General features: G+C 48.7%; 1 protein-coding gene and 1 long non-coding RNA gene across 10 annotated transcripts in view; one reads left to right on the top strand and one right to left on the bottom strand.

Moving 5' to 3' along the window:
- Window positions 1–15415, top strand: part of Synj2 (synaptojanin 2) — a 92636-nt gene that overhangs the window by 14528 nt on the left and 62693 nt on the right. For 7 of the 9 annotated variants that reach the window (XM_076926695.1, XM_076926691.1, XM_076926694.1 and 4 more), the window contains exon 2: window positions 13810–13896. In XM_076926695.1, coding sequence (XP_076782810.1) covers window positions 13810–13896 — 87 coding nt within the window. Of the gene's footprint in view, window positions 1–11848; window positions 12098–13809; window positions 13897–15415 lie in introns of all 9 variants that reach the window. The other 2 variants (XM_076926693.1, XM_076926692.1) reach the window with 1 other exon arrangement.
- Window positions 13876–15362, bottom strand: LOC143440075 (uncharacterized). The gene is made up of 3 exons (XR_013107969.1): window positions 15019–15362; window positions 14456–14541; window positions 13876–14371 (listed from the first exon to the last, which is right to left on the bottom strand). It is a non-coding gene; the product is annotated as an uncharacterized LOC143440075 (long non-coding RNA).

Genomic DNA, 15415 nt, shown 5'->3' with positions numbered 1-15415 from the left:
GCAAACCATGAGAGAAGGACCAGTTCCACAATTTTTTTTTGAGCCAAATGTGAAGTAAGCTTTAATGAGATACTGGTCAGGATGGTGGGCTCTGGCCAGGACCATTCCAGGTTCTCAGGAAATGGCTGCAAAGTCACATTTTGCTGAGGCTTATAAAGGCTCACCCATAAGGCCACCATATTTCCTATCAGGTCCAATCAGGGACAAGCATATATCCTGATATACTTACTGTCCACGTATTTCCAATCAAGGACAAGTGTACATCCTGATGTATTTCCTGTCCATGTGTGATCAAGCACATCCAGTGCAGATGGACCAAACAGACATAGGACAAACAGGAACTTATTCTTAACTGACCAGACTGCAAACAGAACCCTTATCAGTTTTCCTTCTTAGTCTCCCATTAACTCGAAAGGTATATTGTTCTTGTTTCTGTTTTTGGTCCTACCTCATGTCCTCTGCCCATGCCTGTTACTCTCAGCCACTTTTTGGGACCTCTGTCATCTGTGTTAGACACTCCACTCTTCCCACTTCCATCTTGGTTGTCACCTGTCCCTTTGTTCCCAGCTGCTGCCATCTTTGGCCCTGCCAGGTTGGAAACCCCTGAACAGTCTTTCACAGTCCCCTACTTCAGGACTACCACCTTGTCTTTTCTTTACCAGGTTAGAGGTCAGCCCTACACGGTGCCCCTCTCTTCTCTGCCTTGTCTTCCTGGCTCCACACTTGGCTGAGCCTGGTCTCTGATTAGCTCCCATCAGTCATGTCTGAACTGTTCCTGGGGCCGCGAGCTTATTGAGATGCCACTTTGCCATTTGGGTGTTTCACCTTCTCACAATCCCGGTGCTAAGTCGGCTCTTTAGTCAGGACAGTGAGCTCCACTCTCCCCTCCATCCTTCTCCGTTTAGTACTTCCTTTCCCATACCCCCACACCGATGCCCTGGCCCCTCACTGCACTGAGAATTTGAAGCCAGCAAGAGAGAATTTTCACCAACCATCCAACCCATCCATGCACACTGCCAGCTCACCTCTGTTCCTGCATGTCCTGCCCTCAGAAACCCAGTAGTGGCTCCCATCTCACTCAGAGTGAAACCCCAGATCTTTTATGACCTATAAGACTGTGTGATATGTGGCCTAGTCTTTTCCTCCATGAGCTTTCAGACCATTGACCCCCCCCCCCCCGACGGTTCTGTTCCAGCAGAAATTGTTCTGCCTTGGGGCTTTTGTAGAGTCTTTGGGCCTGTAATGCTCCTCCTGTAGTGCTCCTCTTGTAGTGCTCCTCCCATAGTGTTCCTCTTGTAGTGCTCCTCCCGTAGTGCTCCTCCCGTAGTGCTCCTCCCGTAGTGCTCCTCCCGTAGTGCTCCTCCCGTAGTGCTCCTCCCGTAGTGCTCCTCCCGTAGTGCTCCTCCCGTAGTGCTCCTCCCGTAGTGATCCTCCCGTAGTGATCCTCCCATAGTGCTCCTCCCGTAGTGATCCTCCTGTAATGTTCATCCTGTAATGTTCCTCCTGCAGTACTCCTCCTATAGTGCTCCTCCTGTGGTGCTCCTCCTGCGGTGTTCCTCCTGCAGTGCTCCTCCTGCGGTGCTCTTCCTGTAGTGTTCCTCCTGCAGTGCTCCTCCTGTGATGCTCTTCCTGTAGTGCTCCTCCTGTAATGTTCTTCCTATAGTACTCCTGTAGTACTCCTTCTATAGTGCTTTTCCTGTAGTGCTCCTCCTGCGGTGCTCTTCCTGCAGTGCTCCTCCTGCAGTGCTCTTCCTGTAGTACTCCTCCTATAGCGCTCTTCCTGTATTGCTCCTCCTGCAGTGCTCTTCCTGCAGTGCTCTTCCTGTAGTGCTCCTCCTGTAATGTTCTTCCTATAGTACACCTGTAGTACTCCTCCTATAGTGCTTTTCCTGTAGTGCTTCTCCTGCGGTGCTCTTCCTGTAGTGTTCCTCCTGCAGGTGCTCCTCCTGTGGTGCTCTTTCTGTAGTGCTCCTCCTGTAATGTTCTTCCTATAGTACACCTGTAGTACTCCTCCTATAGTGCTTTTCCTGTAGTGCTCCTCCTGCGGTGCTCTTCCTGCAGTGCTCCTCCTGCAGTGCTCTTCCTGTAGTACTCCTCCTATAGTGCTCTTCCTGCGGTGCTCCTCCTGCGGTGCTCTTCCTGCGGTGCTCTTCCTGTAGTGTTCCTCCTGCAGTGCTCCTCCTGTGATGCTCTTCCTGCAGTGCTCCTCCTGTGGTGCTCTTCCTGCAGTGCTCCTCCTGCAGTGTTCCTCCTGCAGTGCTCCTCCTGCAGTGCTCTTCCTGCAGTGCTCTTCCTGCAGTGTCCCTCCTGCAGTGCTCCTCCTGTGGTGCTCTTCCTGCAGTGCTCTTCCTGCAGTGCTCTTCCTGCAGTGCTCCTCCTGCAGTGCTCTTCCTGTAGTACTCCTCCTATAGTGCTCTTCCTGCGGTGCTCCTCCTGCGGTGCTCTTCCTGTAGTACTCCTCCTATAGTGCTCTTCCTGCGGTGCTCCTCCTGCGGTGCTCCTCCTGCGGTGCTCCTCCTGCGGTGTTCCTCTACTCTTTTGGTCATTTTCCTCACTTCCTCAGATCTGCATTCAGATGCTTCCTTTATAGTGAGGTTTCTCAGACCACATTAAAATTCCACTCTGTGCCCACTCTTCGTTTCCCACTGTCTAACTCTTTCTCTTCCTCTCATGTCACTTTATCCACACTGTGCTTATTCAGCATGTCTGTCCATGTTGGCACTTGGTAGTCTCTGCCCCTTCTGCTGTGACTGTGCAATCCCCTGGCTTTCACCTCCACCAGGTCTGCCAAAACTCACCCATCCGTCACCTGGGCTCCTCCCTGGCCACTGACAAGTCCATGCCTTAGGCCCACTCTGGTGTGGGTGATCTTTGTCTGACTCACTGTCCATTGGCGTAGATCCCACCAAACACCCCACACGGAACTCAGACATGGGTTCATTGAGGACTGGCACCAGGGGACAAGGGCTCAAGTAGAGGTTGCCATCATCAGACTGGCTGGCTGTGGCTGGGCTGGAGAAACAGTGTTGCCATGTGGAAACAGTGTTGCCATGTGGAAAACCCTATAGGAGATTTGGCAGGAGCACGGAGAGCAGGAACATTCATCTGGTTTTGAGGTCTTAGGTGCAGAAAGGCAGACATTGTGATGGGCGTGTGTGTGCTTCCTCTTGTGCTGCTTAACATACATGGAGGTCAGTGGCCGACACTTAACGCTCACACTGTCCTGTTTCTCGCAAGAACTTTCAATCTTGCAGACACTGGATGACATACCCACCTGTCGGTCACTCTCTGTAATTGACAATCTGTCCCTACCTAGGGGAGGGTTGTTCTCTGCCACCTATGGCCCCATTCGGTAGCTGCATTCATTCACTACTCGTTTGGTACTTGTGTACATTTGAAAACTGATCTGTATGTGCGAGAGCAAAAAGACTTTCTTTTCCCATCATCCCTCTTAGAAAGATGGAATTGTTTGAAGGTAAGAAGGGTGTGGGGTGATTCTAGGCATGGCACTGGGAGGTGAGGCTTCTCTTCTCAGGCATTCTGCGGCAAGGGCAACTGGGATGCTACATGGGAGGTGGGATGCATGGAGGGGGTGTGGAGACTGGAGACAGGCACCGAGGAAAGATCACGGAGAGCTCTTCTCAGGGGAGAGGGCTGAGGCTTTAAAGGGATTGGCTCCCCAAGTAAGAAGGTTGCCAAGTGTAGGGATTGAGCAGTGGCCCCTAAAAAATACATCGAAGTCCTAGGCTCCAGTACCTCTGACCGAGATCCATGTTAGTCACTATTGAGCTACTGTACCCAAAAGAATCGTCTTAACATGAGGGGATGATTTATTCTGGGTGCATACCTTTAGAGGTTCCAGCCTGCTTTGAAATATAAAATATAAAATATAAATTGTGGTATAATTCGGTGGGAGTAAGGGAGTATGTGGTGGGCCCCTGCCAACGTGTCCACCTAAGGAATCATGCCATGCTTGTACAGGAATGGGAGTGAGGACCTGGAAGAGGTGTTGAAGCAGAGAAAGGGGGCAGAGAGACAGAGAAAGAGAAAGAGAGAGGAAGAGAGGCTGGCTGGGAACACTTGGGAACAGAGAGAGAGTGAAGAAGTGGGGCTGGGGTACTGAACAGTCAGTCCTCTTAGATGCGTCCTCATCTGGTGGAGAATGATGACACAAGCTGTTGCTAGGTAGCTTTTAGGTGGAGCCTAGTGGAATTGTCTCTAAACCAATACAGCCCATGGTGGATGGGTTGACTCCATAGCTTTTATGCATCACATTGTAGAGGAAGCCCGTGGCGGAGCCCAGCTGCTCAGCTCATAGTGTAACTGGCCAGGCAGAAATGAAAATATTTTACAGAGACACTTAGGTCTCTCAATCTGACTATCAGGTGACTGAAACAGTGGACCCCAAAGAAATGGGAATTTCATGCTTGGAGGAAAACAGCCTGAGGGGTGGTGCGAGTATGGGTGCGGGGGACTCGCTTCCCTGACAGATATCTCACACAGTTCTAATAACTTGTCAGACCACCTTACAGTAGGAGACAGAAGCCCAGACAATGACATGTGGTGGTGGGCAGGTTCATACTTTTGACCAGGATCCCTTAAAGGTACACGTCCTTAGCCCTCTATTTAAATTTTAATTTCAATTCAGGATACCTAAAACAATATTAAGAAGGATATTTGGGGGGGGAGGGTATCACTAGATCTCTTTGTCCATGTTCCCAATGTAACCATAAAAGAATACCCCTTTCTATTATCCATTATTAATTTGGCTCTTTTAACTAGTTTATTAAGGATGGGTGACTCGAGGCTCCGGTGTGACCTCCAAGTTTGATAAGCACAGGACTTCATGGACATGGGGTAGATGAAGTTCCGTTGGTGTGGGTTGAACCCCCCATCTATTGGAGCTGCTGAAGTCATGTGACAGGTGGATTAGGACAGGAATGTGTGAGTAGAGACAGCCCTTTGAGGCAGAGAGTAACTGAAGCTACAGGTCAAGAAACATCCAAGATTGCTAGCACCAGGTGCCGGGAGCTGGAAGAGATGGGGCCCCCTGCGAGACCCTGGGCTCACTTTGACCTAGGGTTGTCCCCTCACCTGTGAGCAGGGACTGGTTTGTTGTTTCAAATCTCCAATATGTTTACTCTGTGATGGGAAGCCAGTGCTTCACACTTATTGGTCATATCTGGAGAGATCAGACCCGTTTTGAGTCTTCACAGCAGTAAGTCAGTGATGAAGCCGGTTTTGGTGAGAGAGTCGGTGATTCCCAGGATTAGAACGGGAAGACAAGGCAGCCTGTTGGGTTTTGTTAGTTTAATAAATATTTGCAAAAGGCTGTTTCGGGTTGTGTTTGTTTAACACCTTCCCACCCCATGTCAGATGCTGATCCCACAGGGTCACAGGTCAGTTCAGTTTCCACGGCTTGTCTGGGGTCACCTTCCCACCCCTGAAGTGTGGACTGGACCATACCACTTTGTCTAACAGTTTCCTGTCATTTGTTGAGCCTGTTCAGGTTTGTTTACGTAGCTGACTGAATGCACAAAGGCCTCTTTGTTTTATGGTGAACCAAGTGTGAGCCGGATGACACTTGGGGTCTGTATGGAAGGCTTTGTCAAGCTGCTGGAGTTGAAGTCCTTGTTGGTGTCAGGATTATTGCATTCTCAGAGGGGAGCTATTCTCTACTCCCTTGTCCTGGCCCTGGCTAAACCTAGAACCTAGAGGATAATGGATCCAGCCAGGGCTGTGTGCAGCAGGACCGGCCCCCACTTCTCCTGATGAGGCTGGGTACCACAGCTCCACAGCAGGGGTCAGGCCATTCCCGGAGAGTTCTTAGGCCCATGACAATACCCACTCTCATCCACCAACTTCCCCCTACACCTTTCCTGAATGTGCGGCAGAGGTAGAAAGAATATTCTCGAGCACATTGTGTCCCTGTAAGGGCGCTGAAGAGGTGTAACTGTTGCTGTCTGAAGTGAAGGTTTTCTAAAGAGAGGCTGTACTTACCCTTTCATTACCACACTATGGAAACAATAGGCCCAAGAAATGGGAATTTCCCCAGGACTGTCATGCTGGAAGAAGGAAAAAGTTGAAACCTAGTACCAACCAGTGGAGCTTGTCTCTCAGAGATTTCACACAGTTCTGACAAGATGTCAGACCATCTGGCAGAACAGACTGAGACAATAGTAGGTCATTGAAGGGTGGGACTGTACCTTGACCACTCAGATATGCAAACCCTCTTGCTCTCTGTTTACCTTAGACCTCACGTGGGACCCTTAAGATGAGTCTGAGGGACCATTAGACCTCTTTGTTTGTCTTTCCAGTGGTGGCCATATTGAATAAATTGTTTTCACTGTTACTTGTTTCTTGAATTGGCCAGTTGAGGACAGGTGGTTGAGCTTAGGTCATTAGGGCTTCCAGGGTCCAGATTTTGACCCTAAGAACTGGGGTAGCCAAGGGCCACATGCTAACCCTGAATCTGTACATGTGAGATAGCTTATACCTTATTGGGAGTTGTTGTAGGCAAATAACTCTGTCGGGCTGATCAGATCAGACCGGGACCTTGATGTAGGGTGTGCCACTGTCTGGGGAGCTCCTGAAAGATGGAGGAAGGAACCAGGAGAGGAGAAGCCAGTGAGTTGGGAAGACAACAGCAGAAGTTGGTGCTGCTGCTGCTGCTACTGCTGCTGGGTTCAAAGCCAGGGAGTGCTGAGAGCTAAGAAAAGCCCCCAAGACTAGCACCACAAACTTCATAAAGGAGGCATCCTGCAGAACCTTCATTTTAGTAGTGACTCTCGCTGTGGGATGCCGATCTTTTCAAAGTCATTTAAAGCCACTATTACGGTCACGTGATAGAGCTGTGATGGAGGGCATAAAGGACAAATGGGATTAAAGATCCAAGCCTGGGTTCTGGCCATCCTGATAAACTAGGCCACATCACCTCACTGCAGCAATCACAGAGATGAGCCGTAGTGAGGAACAGGGGAAGGGGATGTGCTCGAGGAGTGGGTGTTCAGAGAGTTAAACATCTGCCATTTTTAAAGATAGTGAACAGCACCAAGCAGGGGACAGTGAGGTAAGCAGCAGGAATCCCTGTGGGAATAATTTACTTAACTGTGTCTAAGCACATAAAGCCTTTTCTGGGCTGTCCTATTTTGTTCCTCCGACCCCCATCACAAAGTCAGGCGGCCCATTTAACCCAGGACAGAGACTTTGGAGGGAACTTTTTAAATAACTATGCTTGGGTCTGGAGAGAGCAGGCCATATCCCAACTGCAGAGCCATCTTCTTCTTTTTTTAAAAATATTACCAATATATAGATGTATGCAAGGGGTACAGTAAAGAAACTGTCAACATGACCGCTCTGTTATGGGGAAGGTTTTCATTGTCAATAAGAGATGGAACATACCCAGTGGCATCTGGAAGAGCCCAGAGCAGAGAGAAGTTGATTGGGCATGGCTGAGTGGAGGGAAGCTGGAGAGAGAAAATAGTGGAGAGAGAGGGAGAGAGAGAGAGAGAGAGAGAGAGAGAGAGAGAGAGAGAGAGAGAGAGAGAGAGAGAGAAATATGGACCGTATCCAGACAGCAAGAAGATGGAGATGATAGATAGATGGATGGATGGATGGATGGATGGACGGACGGACGGACGGACGGACGGACAGGCAGGCAGGCAGGCAGACAGGCAGACAGGCAGACAGACAGACAGCAAACAGAGAGAATGAGCTGGACTGATCATGTGGATTATAAGGAAGAAGTAGATGGGGGAAGGGAAGGGCCCAAACGCTTTGAAATGTGTAAAAGGTGCTGTGAGGGACCCTGAAGCCCAGCATGGGCTTTGATATGCTGGCAGGCACCACAGGTAGCCATGGGTCCTTTCTGCCAAAGGAAAGGGAAATGATACTTTTTGGGGGACCGAAAAATTCATTTCACAAGTTCCTGGGGAATGCCGGCTTTTATCTCACCACCAGAAATCCTTCTATAGTCCAGTGTGAGCTCATTGTTGGATTTATGGAGTGCCTGTGAGACCCAGCAGGAGATGATTCAGTGAAGTCAGATTGGGAAGAAAATAGAGATGCAGCAACTCCCAAGTCCATGAGCATTTAAACAGAGGGCCAGAGGTTTATATAACTATGCAGTCCTGGTCAAGGTGTGGTCCAGTGCATTTCTAAGCCATCATAAACAGTGTCCTGGTCTGTCCTGTCAGTCTTCACGACTGTGAGATTTCTTCCTGAGAGATAAATCCCTCCTCTGAATGACGAGGCTTTTCCCTTCCCCTCTCCTTCCACAGCACGAGATTCCTGCTGTCTTAGGGTTTCTGTTGCTGTGAAGAGACACCGTGACCGTAAACAACTCTTATATAGAAGACCATTTAATTGAATTGGGGCTGGCTTATGGTTCAGAAGTTTATTCCATCATCACCACGGTGGAAAGCATGGTGGGATGCAGGCAGACATGATGCTGGAGAAAGAGCAGAGAGTCCCACATCTTGATCCACAGGTAGCAGAAAAAGACTGTGAGCCACTAGGCCTGACTTGAGCTTCTCAAAGCTCTCCCCAAGGGACACACTTCCTCCAACAAAGTCACACCTACTCCATCAAGACCACACCTCCTAATAGTGCCACTCCCTATAAGCCTATGGGGGCTGTTTTCTTTCAAACCACACCTGGGAACATTGCAGTCCCTTGGGGGGAGCACTGCTTCAATAGTCTGGCAGCTAAAGGGAAGGGTGTATTTCTCTCCAGAATACCTTCGTGCTTGCTAAAAGAGTATGGTGCCACTTTACCTGACTGCCAGGGTTGAGTCTGGTGTTGTAAAGGGTAGTGTGTCTGTGGTTTCCTGGACTGAGACCCTAACTTTACAAATACCTTACTTGCTGCAAGAAGACCCCCAAATGCCAGCAGAGTCTATTTAGCTGTAGGGTCGAGGACTGTCTAGTTCAGGGGGCCTATGATTTCATTGCTCTCAGCTGAGCTACTTTGCTCAATCCTTAAAAATAAATGCCCAGTCAAGTTTGGGGGAGATTAATTCATTGAACTGATTCTTAACCTTTGTGAGATTAGCTACCTCCTTGAGAGTCTGTTGAAAACAGTGGCTCCCAGTCATAAATATTTACATACAATTTCACCTATTGTATAGCTTCCCATAGCTATCCCTTGAAGTCACTGTGGCTGCCAGGGACATCCTGTGCCATCCCGGCTGTGAGCCCTGATGGTAATAAATTTCATGCAGAAGCTGAATGGCTGTTTTTCCACCAGGCCCTTTCTAGGCTTTGCCAAGCTCTGGCACCAAGCTCAACGGCTCTTCATTGTTTACACAGTGTACACTTACAGATCAGCCCAGCTCTCTAAAGTGTGTTGTAACTCTGAGGTCACTTATATGCACAGGACAGAGTGAGTGGCACATTTTGATCAGCCGTTGCACATCTTCCCAGCAAATGACTTCTTGTCTGATACTGACAGCAAGTGTCCTTTGGAAGCCACTGTCTGTACAGTTTGCTGGCAAGCTCACATTTTTTATTTTACACCTATTTTTAAATTTTTATGTATTATTTTATGTGTGTGTGCCACATACATGGGAGAAGAACCATTGGGTCCTCTAGAACAAGAGCCACAGGCAGTTGTAAGTTGCCTCGTGGGTGCGGGGAATAGAACCCACGTCCTCTGGAAGAGCAGCCAGTGTTCTTAACTGTGGAGCCACCTCTCCAGCTTGTTTAGTCATTTATTTGCTTTCTGTATCTGTGTGTGGGTTCTCTTCTTCTACCATGTGGTTTATAGGGATGGAACTCACATTGTCAGGTTTGGTAGCAAGTGCCTTTAACCACTGAGTCATCTTGCTGACCCCCGATTTCATACAAGGGCCACTTCATACGTCATGGCTCTTGGGGGACTAGAGAAATGGTTTAGCATTTCTGAGTGTAGCCATCCTAGCGTCCTAAAGGGAACAACCACGAATAATGAGCTGGATATGAGGTCAAATAAAGGGACACAGAAGCCCTGACTTTTGGAACTTCAGTGTATGTGGTAAGGTCTAGACCCCCAAAGACAGAGTGTTAATTTTTCAGCAGACACCTCCAGCAAGGATGTTAAAACTGCAGACTGAACTCACTAGGGTCAGCGTATTTGTAGCCTTGAGTTTTGTTGTTGGGAGGAAAAATCACCAAGAGGCCTGAATAAATCGAGGTAGATGGAGCCTTTATTTGCCACCGGCAGGGCTGCTCTAGGCAAAGCATTGGGAGGCGGCTGCAACCTCCAATTTATTTGAGTTCTTAAAGGCAAACCCTACAATGTGACGTGTATAGGAAGACAGCTGTGGACATCGGCAAGTGTTTATAGAAGGGGAGAGATAGCAGTTAGTTGGACAGGCGGTTCTCATAAACTTGAGGTCAGGGACACATTGTATAGGAATTTATGGCTGGTCCAGAGACTAGTTTACTTTAGGCATTTATGGCTACGTGGCCAGAGACCGGTTTGACCGGGGTAGTTTTAGCACTTAAAGTATTCTTAGGAATATTTTCCTGAGATGGCACACCTAATTATCTTTGCTTCAAACTTACTTTTTCCTCAGGCTTAGTCAAGGATCTGTCTGGTTTTACCTGAGAGGATGACTCAGGGGAGAACTTGAGCTATTTATTGGCAGTTAGTTCTGCACTGAGTCTCCCTGCAGCCTGATACAGCTAAGGATATTATTGATGTTTTAGCCATGTTGACGTGTTGACGCCAGCCTTCATTTTGAAATGGCCTCCTGCCCCCATCCTGCCTGCAGAGATGCAGGATCTGTCTTTGACCTCACTAACAATTCCAGATGTATTTCCCACCAACCAGCAGCCCTGGAACCCTTTTGTCCTATCTGGTAGGGGGTCACAGGTTCTGCCAAGGGGAACCGGTGGCTTCCCACTGCCTCTCAGAGCCACTAGAGAAAGCACAGTGAGCAGGTGGCTCTGGGGCTGGGACCCAGTTCTGTGTTTCTAACCTGTAAGGATCTGTGGCCTCATGGATGTATGCATTCATTAGAGGAACCGTTGAGGGGAATAGGACGTCCAGTCTGTTCCGGATCTTTTGAACTGTGGCGTCGGAACATGTCAACAAGGCTCAGGGCTTATGGCTGACTGGATGACTTCTTCAGAGGGCAAAAAGCCATGAAGGCCAGATTGTCCCCAGCTTGTCTGTACTCAGGCTGGTGTGAGAGTGTGTCATATTCCCACCCCACCCCCAGCCCAGACCTCCACCTCCCCACCCACCACCCACCCCCCATGCTTCATTCTGGGATCTCTGTTCTTCCTGGAGACTTCTGAACACTGGGAGTCCTTCCGGTGTATGGGAGGACAAAGCAGCAGTCATTTCTCTCCCCACCTTGGCAATGATGCAGACACAGATTCAGCCAGTCCCCACCCTCTATCTCTCAGGGGGAAGCCTGGAGCTCCTGGACAAGAAAACACCATCTTTATTTTCATCCTTTGTAGCTGACAGCCAGCATTGCCCTCAGGAAGGGAGACAAGTAGACCAGCTTGTTACCCACACCCCTCATCTGTCACTTCTACCTCGCATGAAGTCTTAAAACATCATTTGTTTCCCTTATTTGAAATTGAGTGGCTAGAAGGCCCCCTGCTGGGTTTTGTTTACTTGGCAATATATATATTGAGACAGGGTTTCTCTGTGTAGCCCTGGCTGTCCTGGAACTCACTCTGTAGACCAGGCTGGCCTCGAACTCAGAAATCCGCCTGCCTCTGCCTCCCAAGTGCTGGGATTAAAGGCGTGCACCACCACTGCCCAGAGATAGATAGATAGATATATAGATTGATTGATTGATTGATTTTTTTTTTTAATTTTTTTTTTTTTTTTTTTTTTTTTTTTGAGACAGGCTGTTGTCGAGCTCCTGGCATCATCTTGCCTCGGCTCCTGAGCGCTAGGATTTCGGATGTGAGCCTCCACTGCCAGTTCAGATTTTGTTATTTAAGAGCACAAACGCTAATAAGCCAATGGGATAGCTCAGCGAGTGAAGGCACGGGCCACGAAGCCTGACTACCTGAGTTCAATCCCAAGGACCTACTTGAAGGAAGGAGAGAAACACTCTTGTAAATTATCCTATGATTGCTATATATGTCTTGTGGTATGTACCCCACACCCACACACATAAATAAATAAAAATAAATTTAAAAAATACCATCTTATGTATTGCTATATATTGCTTATATATTATATAATATATATGTATATTACATAATATATAGACTTATATATTGCTACATTATAACATTTGTGTGTGTGTGTGTGTGTGTGTGTGTGTGTGTGTTGCTGTTGTTGCTTAAACCCAGCTAAGAGCACATGTTGCTCTGAACACAGCGACAGTTCCCCGGAGTTCCCAGCACCCACATGATGGCTCACAACCATCTATTACTTCAGTTCTAGAGGATCCAATGCTCTCTCTGACCTCTGCTGGCACCAGTCATACATATGATGCAAACACACACACAGACACACACACACAAGACACACACAATAAAAAAGAAATCTAATTTTTTTTTAATACTTCAGTACCTAGAATCCAGGAAAAATTGGTGTTCTCTGTCATCTTACTTTGCTGCTGATTTTTGTACCAGCTTTATGGACATGTAATTCATATATCACACAACTGATCCCAGGAAGTGTATAGTCCCATGTTTTTTAAGTATTTTAGTATTTACAAGGTTGTCTTAACCATCCTCACAATCTAATTTTGAAGTACTTTGAAGTATTTTTCCTCCTTTAAAAGAGACCCCCGCCAGGTGGTGGGTGGCGCACGCCTTTAATCCCAGCACTTGGGAGGCAGAGGCAGGTGGATTTCTGAGTTCGAGGCCAGCCTGGTCTACAGAGAGAGTTCCAGGACAGCCAGGGCTCCACAGAGAAACCCTGTCTCGAAAAACTAAAAATAAATAAATAAATTAAATAAAAATAAAATAAAATAAAAGAGACCCCCATTAGGGCATGCTCCTTCACCCACTCTCAGCCCCTGCCAACCACAAATCTGCTCTCTGCTTAAGTTCACCTGCTCCAGATATCGTATACACATGGGCTATTTGTGAGGCCTCTTGTGATTACTTTTTTTTGCATAGTGTAATGTTGTCACTACAATTAGGGTTTGTATATCATTCTCAGTGCTGTTGAGATATGATGAGAAAGGGTCCCTAGGCCTGCTCCCACTCCTGAAATTACCAGAGCCGCCTATGGCAGCCCAGTGGGTTTTCCTACATACCTTCCTTCCCTCTTGCTCCTAAACCAGGCTGGGTCTTTGCTTAGGCAGTAACATTGTTGCTAGTCACCCAGCAAGTAAAGTCTGCAGCTTGCCTTGGGGCTCGCTTGTCTCAGCCCTGAGTCACCCAACCCCTGTGCTCTGATGGCCCCTAGTAGAAGTGTCCCGGAGCCCTCCAAGATAGAGGTCCTGAGGCTGGCACCTAGGAAGAAAAGACCTCGAACGTGGATTATGAGACCTCATCCTGTTCCAGTGTGTGCATGCAACGAAGAGTGATGTAGCAGGCCAGACCCAAGGTTCCTCAGCACCACAAGGGCTCCCCGCACCTTCTCCATCTCCCCCACCCCCACTCTACATCCAGGAAGCTTCCAGCATTTCCAGAGAACCATCGTTCTGTGGGAAGGTCTAAATCCTTGCATCTCTGTGATTTTCGGATCCGAAAACCTATACACATGGTGTCTGTGGGCCGAGCTATTGTCTGCATTTCCTTTTTCGCGTGGGTGAGAGCCAGATTGGCAAGCACGGTGTGAATGAACGAGCGTGAACGGAGACACTTGCTTGCTGATGCTTCTCTGATGTGTTTTTCCCCCCAGCTCCGGAAGAGAAGGAAGTCATTAAAGGACTGTATGGCAAGCTGACGGATGCCTATGGCTGCCTCGGGGAGCTGAGGTTACAATCCGGTGAGTAACCATGGCTCAGCAGTCTGGCCTCCACACCCACCGTGGGCAGTCCCTGCTGTTAGCCTGGGCAGCCCATCCAGCTAGATAGTCTGTTAGCCACTTTCATTTCTGAAGATGTTGCTCTGTATTTCTCAGCTTGTTCCACCATGGGAGAGGAGAGAGTATGGGGAGTAACTTGATAGTCACCAGTCCCGGGCAGAGGAGGGCATGGCTTCCAGCCCTGGGTGCCGAGGAGAAGTTTACCTGTGTTATTGCCTTCTAGACCTAAGTTTCCCCAAGGTGGTCGGGGCTTCTGTTCTGGTGATGTGTGCGGTTTTCAGGCATCTGCCACCATCTTAGGTGTACTGGGTCGGTAGACTTGGACCATTGCTTAAACCATTGCCTGAAGCAGCATCACTGGGCATCCTGGGTGGATCAGAGAGGAAGGGCTGGTCTGGGGGTTGGTGGCCAGGAGAGAAAGAAAACCTGCGGCACTCTGTGTGGGAGAGAAGGGGAACTGTATCCAAATGGGTCTGACGAAAGAGAGAACACACAGGAAGAAGTGGGCAGCTCTGCTTACCCTGAGCCGGTGGCAGCCAGCTCTGCAACAGCTCTGTAGCTTCTGCTTCCTCCCAGTGAGGAGGGTCTGCTTTAGGTCAGTCCCACCTATCATGAAAGACCAGGTTGTGGAGTCCAGTGGCCTTTCCAGCCAAGGCCAGGGCACAGGTCACATCCTGATGGGAACGGCTGGGAAATTTACAATTTCAGCCCATGGGGGCTTTTCCTGAGCTGAGCAGGTAAAACTGTGCAGCACAGAGCCTCTGTTTGGACAGGGTTTCAGGGCTGGCCAAACAGCATTGATATGCCTGCCAATAATTTTCTGGGCCATTTCTGTGGTGGCCTGGGTTTTTTTTTCACTACTAGATATGATGATTACGCCCCTCGGTTCCAAATCGGAAATGTTTAGGGACAACATTTGGTATTCACATGACAGAATGAGCTTACCCGATACCCATGTTGTGCCAAAAGACTAGACTCAGGTTAATACGTTCAGTCTTTAGCACCAGCTGGGGTGGTAACCACTGACTTCCTGTTTATACGAAAAGGAGAAAGGAAACAGGTTCAGAGATTCTCCAAACTTACCTTACAGTGAAGAGGTCAGCTGGGATTCAGAACAAATAAACCCAGCTGCCTGCAAATGCTTTGCCTTTCACGAGGATGTGATCAGATAAGGGTGTGGGCTGGACTTTCCCTCTGTGGAATCTTTCTGAGGTAATAGACCCAGGGAGCCCTGATCTTCCTCTGTGAGGACTGTGAGGATGGCAGCTTACTCAGAGTGGTGACTCCTCCGCACTGTGTGGTGGTGTGAGGCTTTAGTGCTACTCAGCTCCCCATGGAGGCAGGCTTGAGTGCCATCCTGCTTGCATACAGAAGGGAAGGCCTGGAAGCTGCCCCACCCCTTTGCAATCCCCTTTCCTCTGGTGTAACACCCTGGCACTTGGCATGGTTCAAAGTCCAATCTTAAAGGTACAGTTGCCGA

Source organism: Arvicanthis niloticus, chromosome 28 (genome assembly GCF_011762505.2).
Source record: "Arvicanthis niloticus isolate mArvNil1 chromosome 28, mArvNil1.pat.X, whole genome shotgun sequence".
NCBI classification, from domain to species: domain Eukaryota; kingdom Metazoa; phylum Chordata; class Mammalia; order Rodentia; family Muridae; genus Arvicanthis; species Arvicanthis niloticus.
This window is presented reverse-complemented; position numbering and strand designations above follow the sequence as displayed.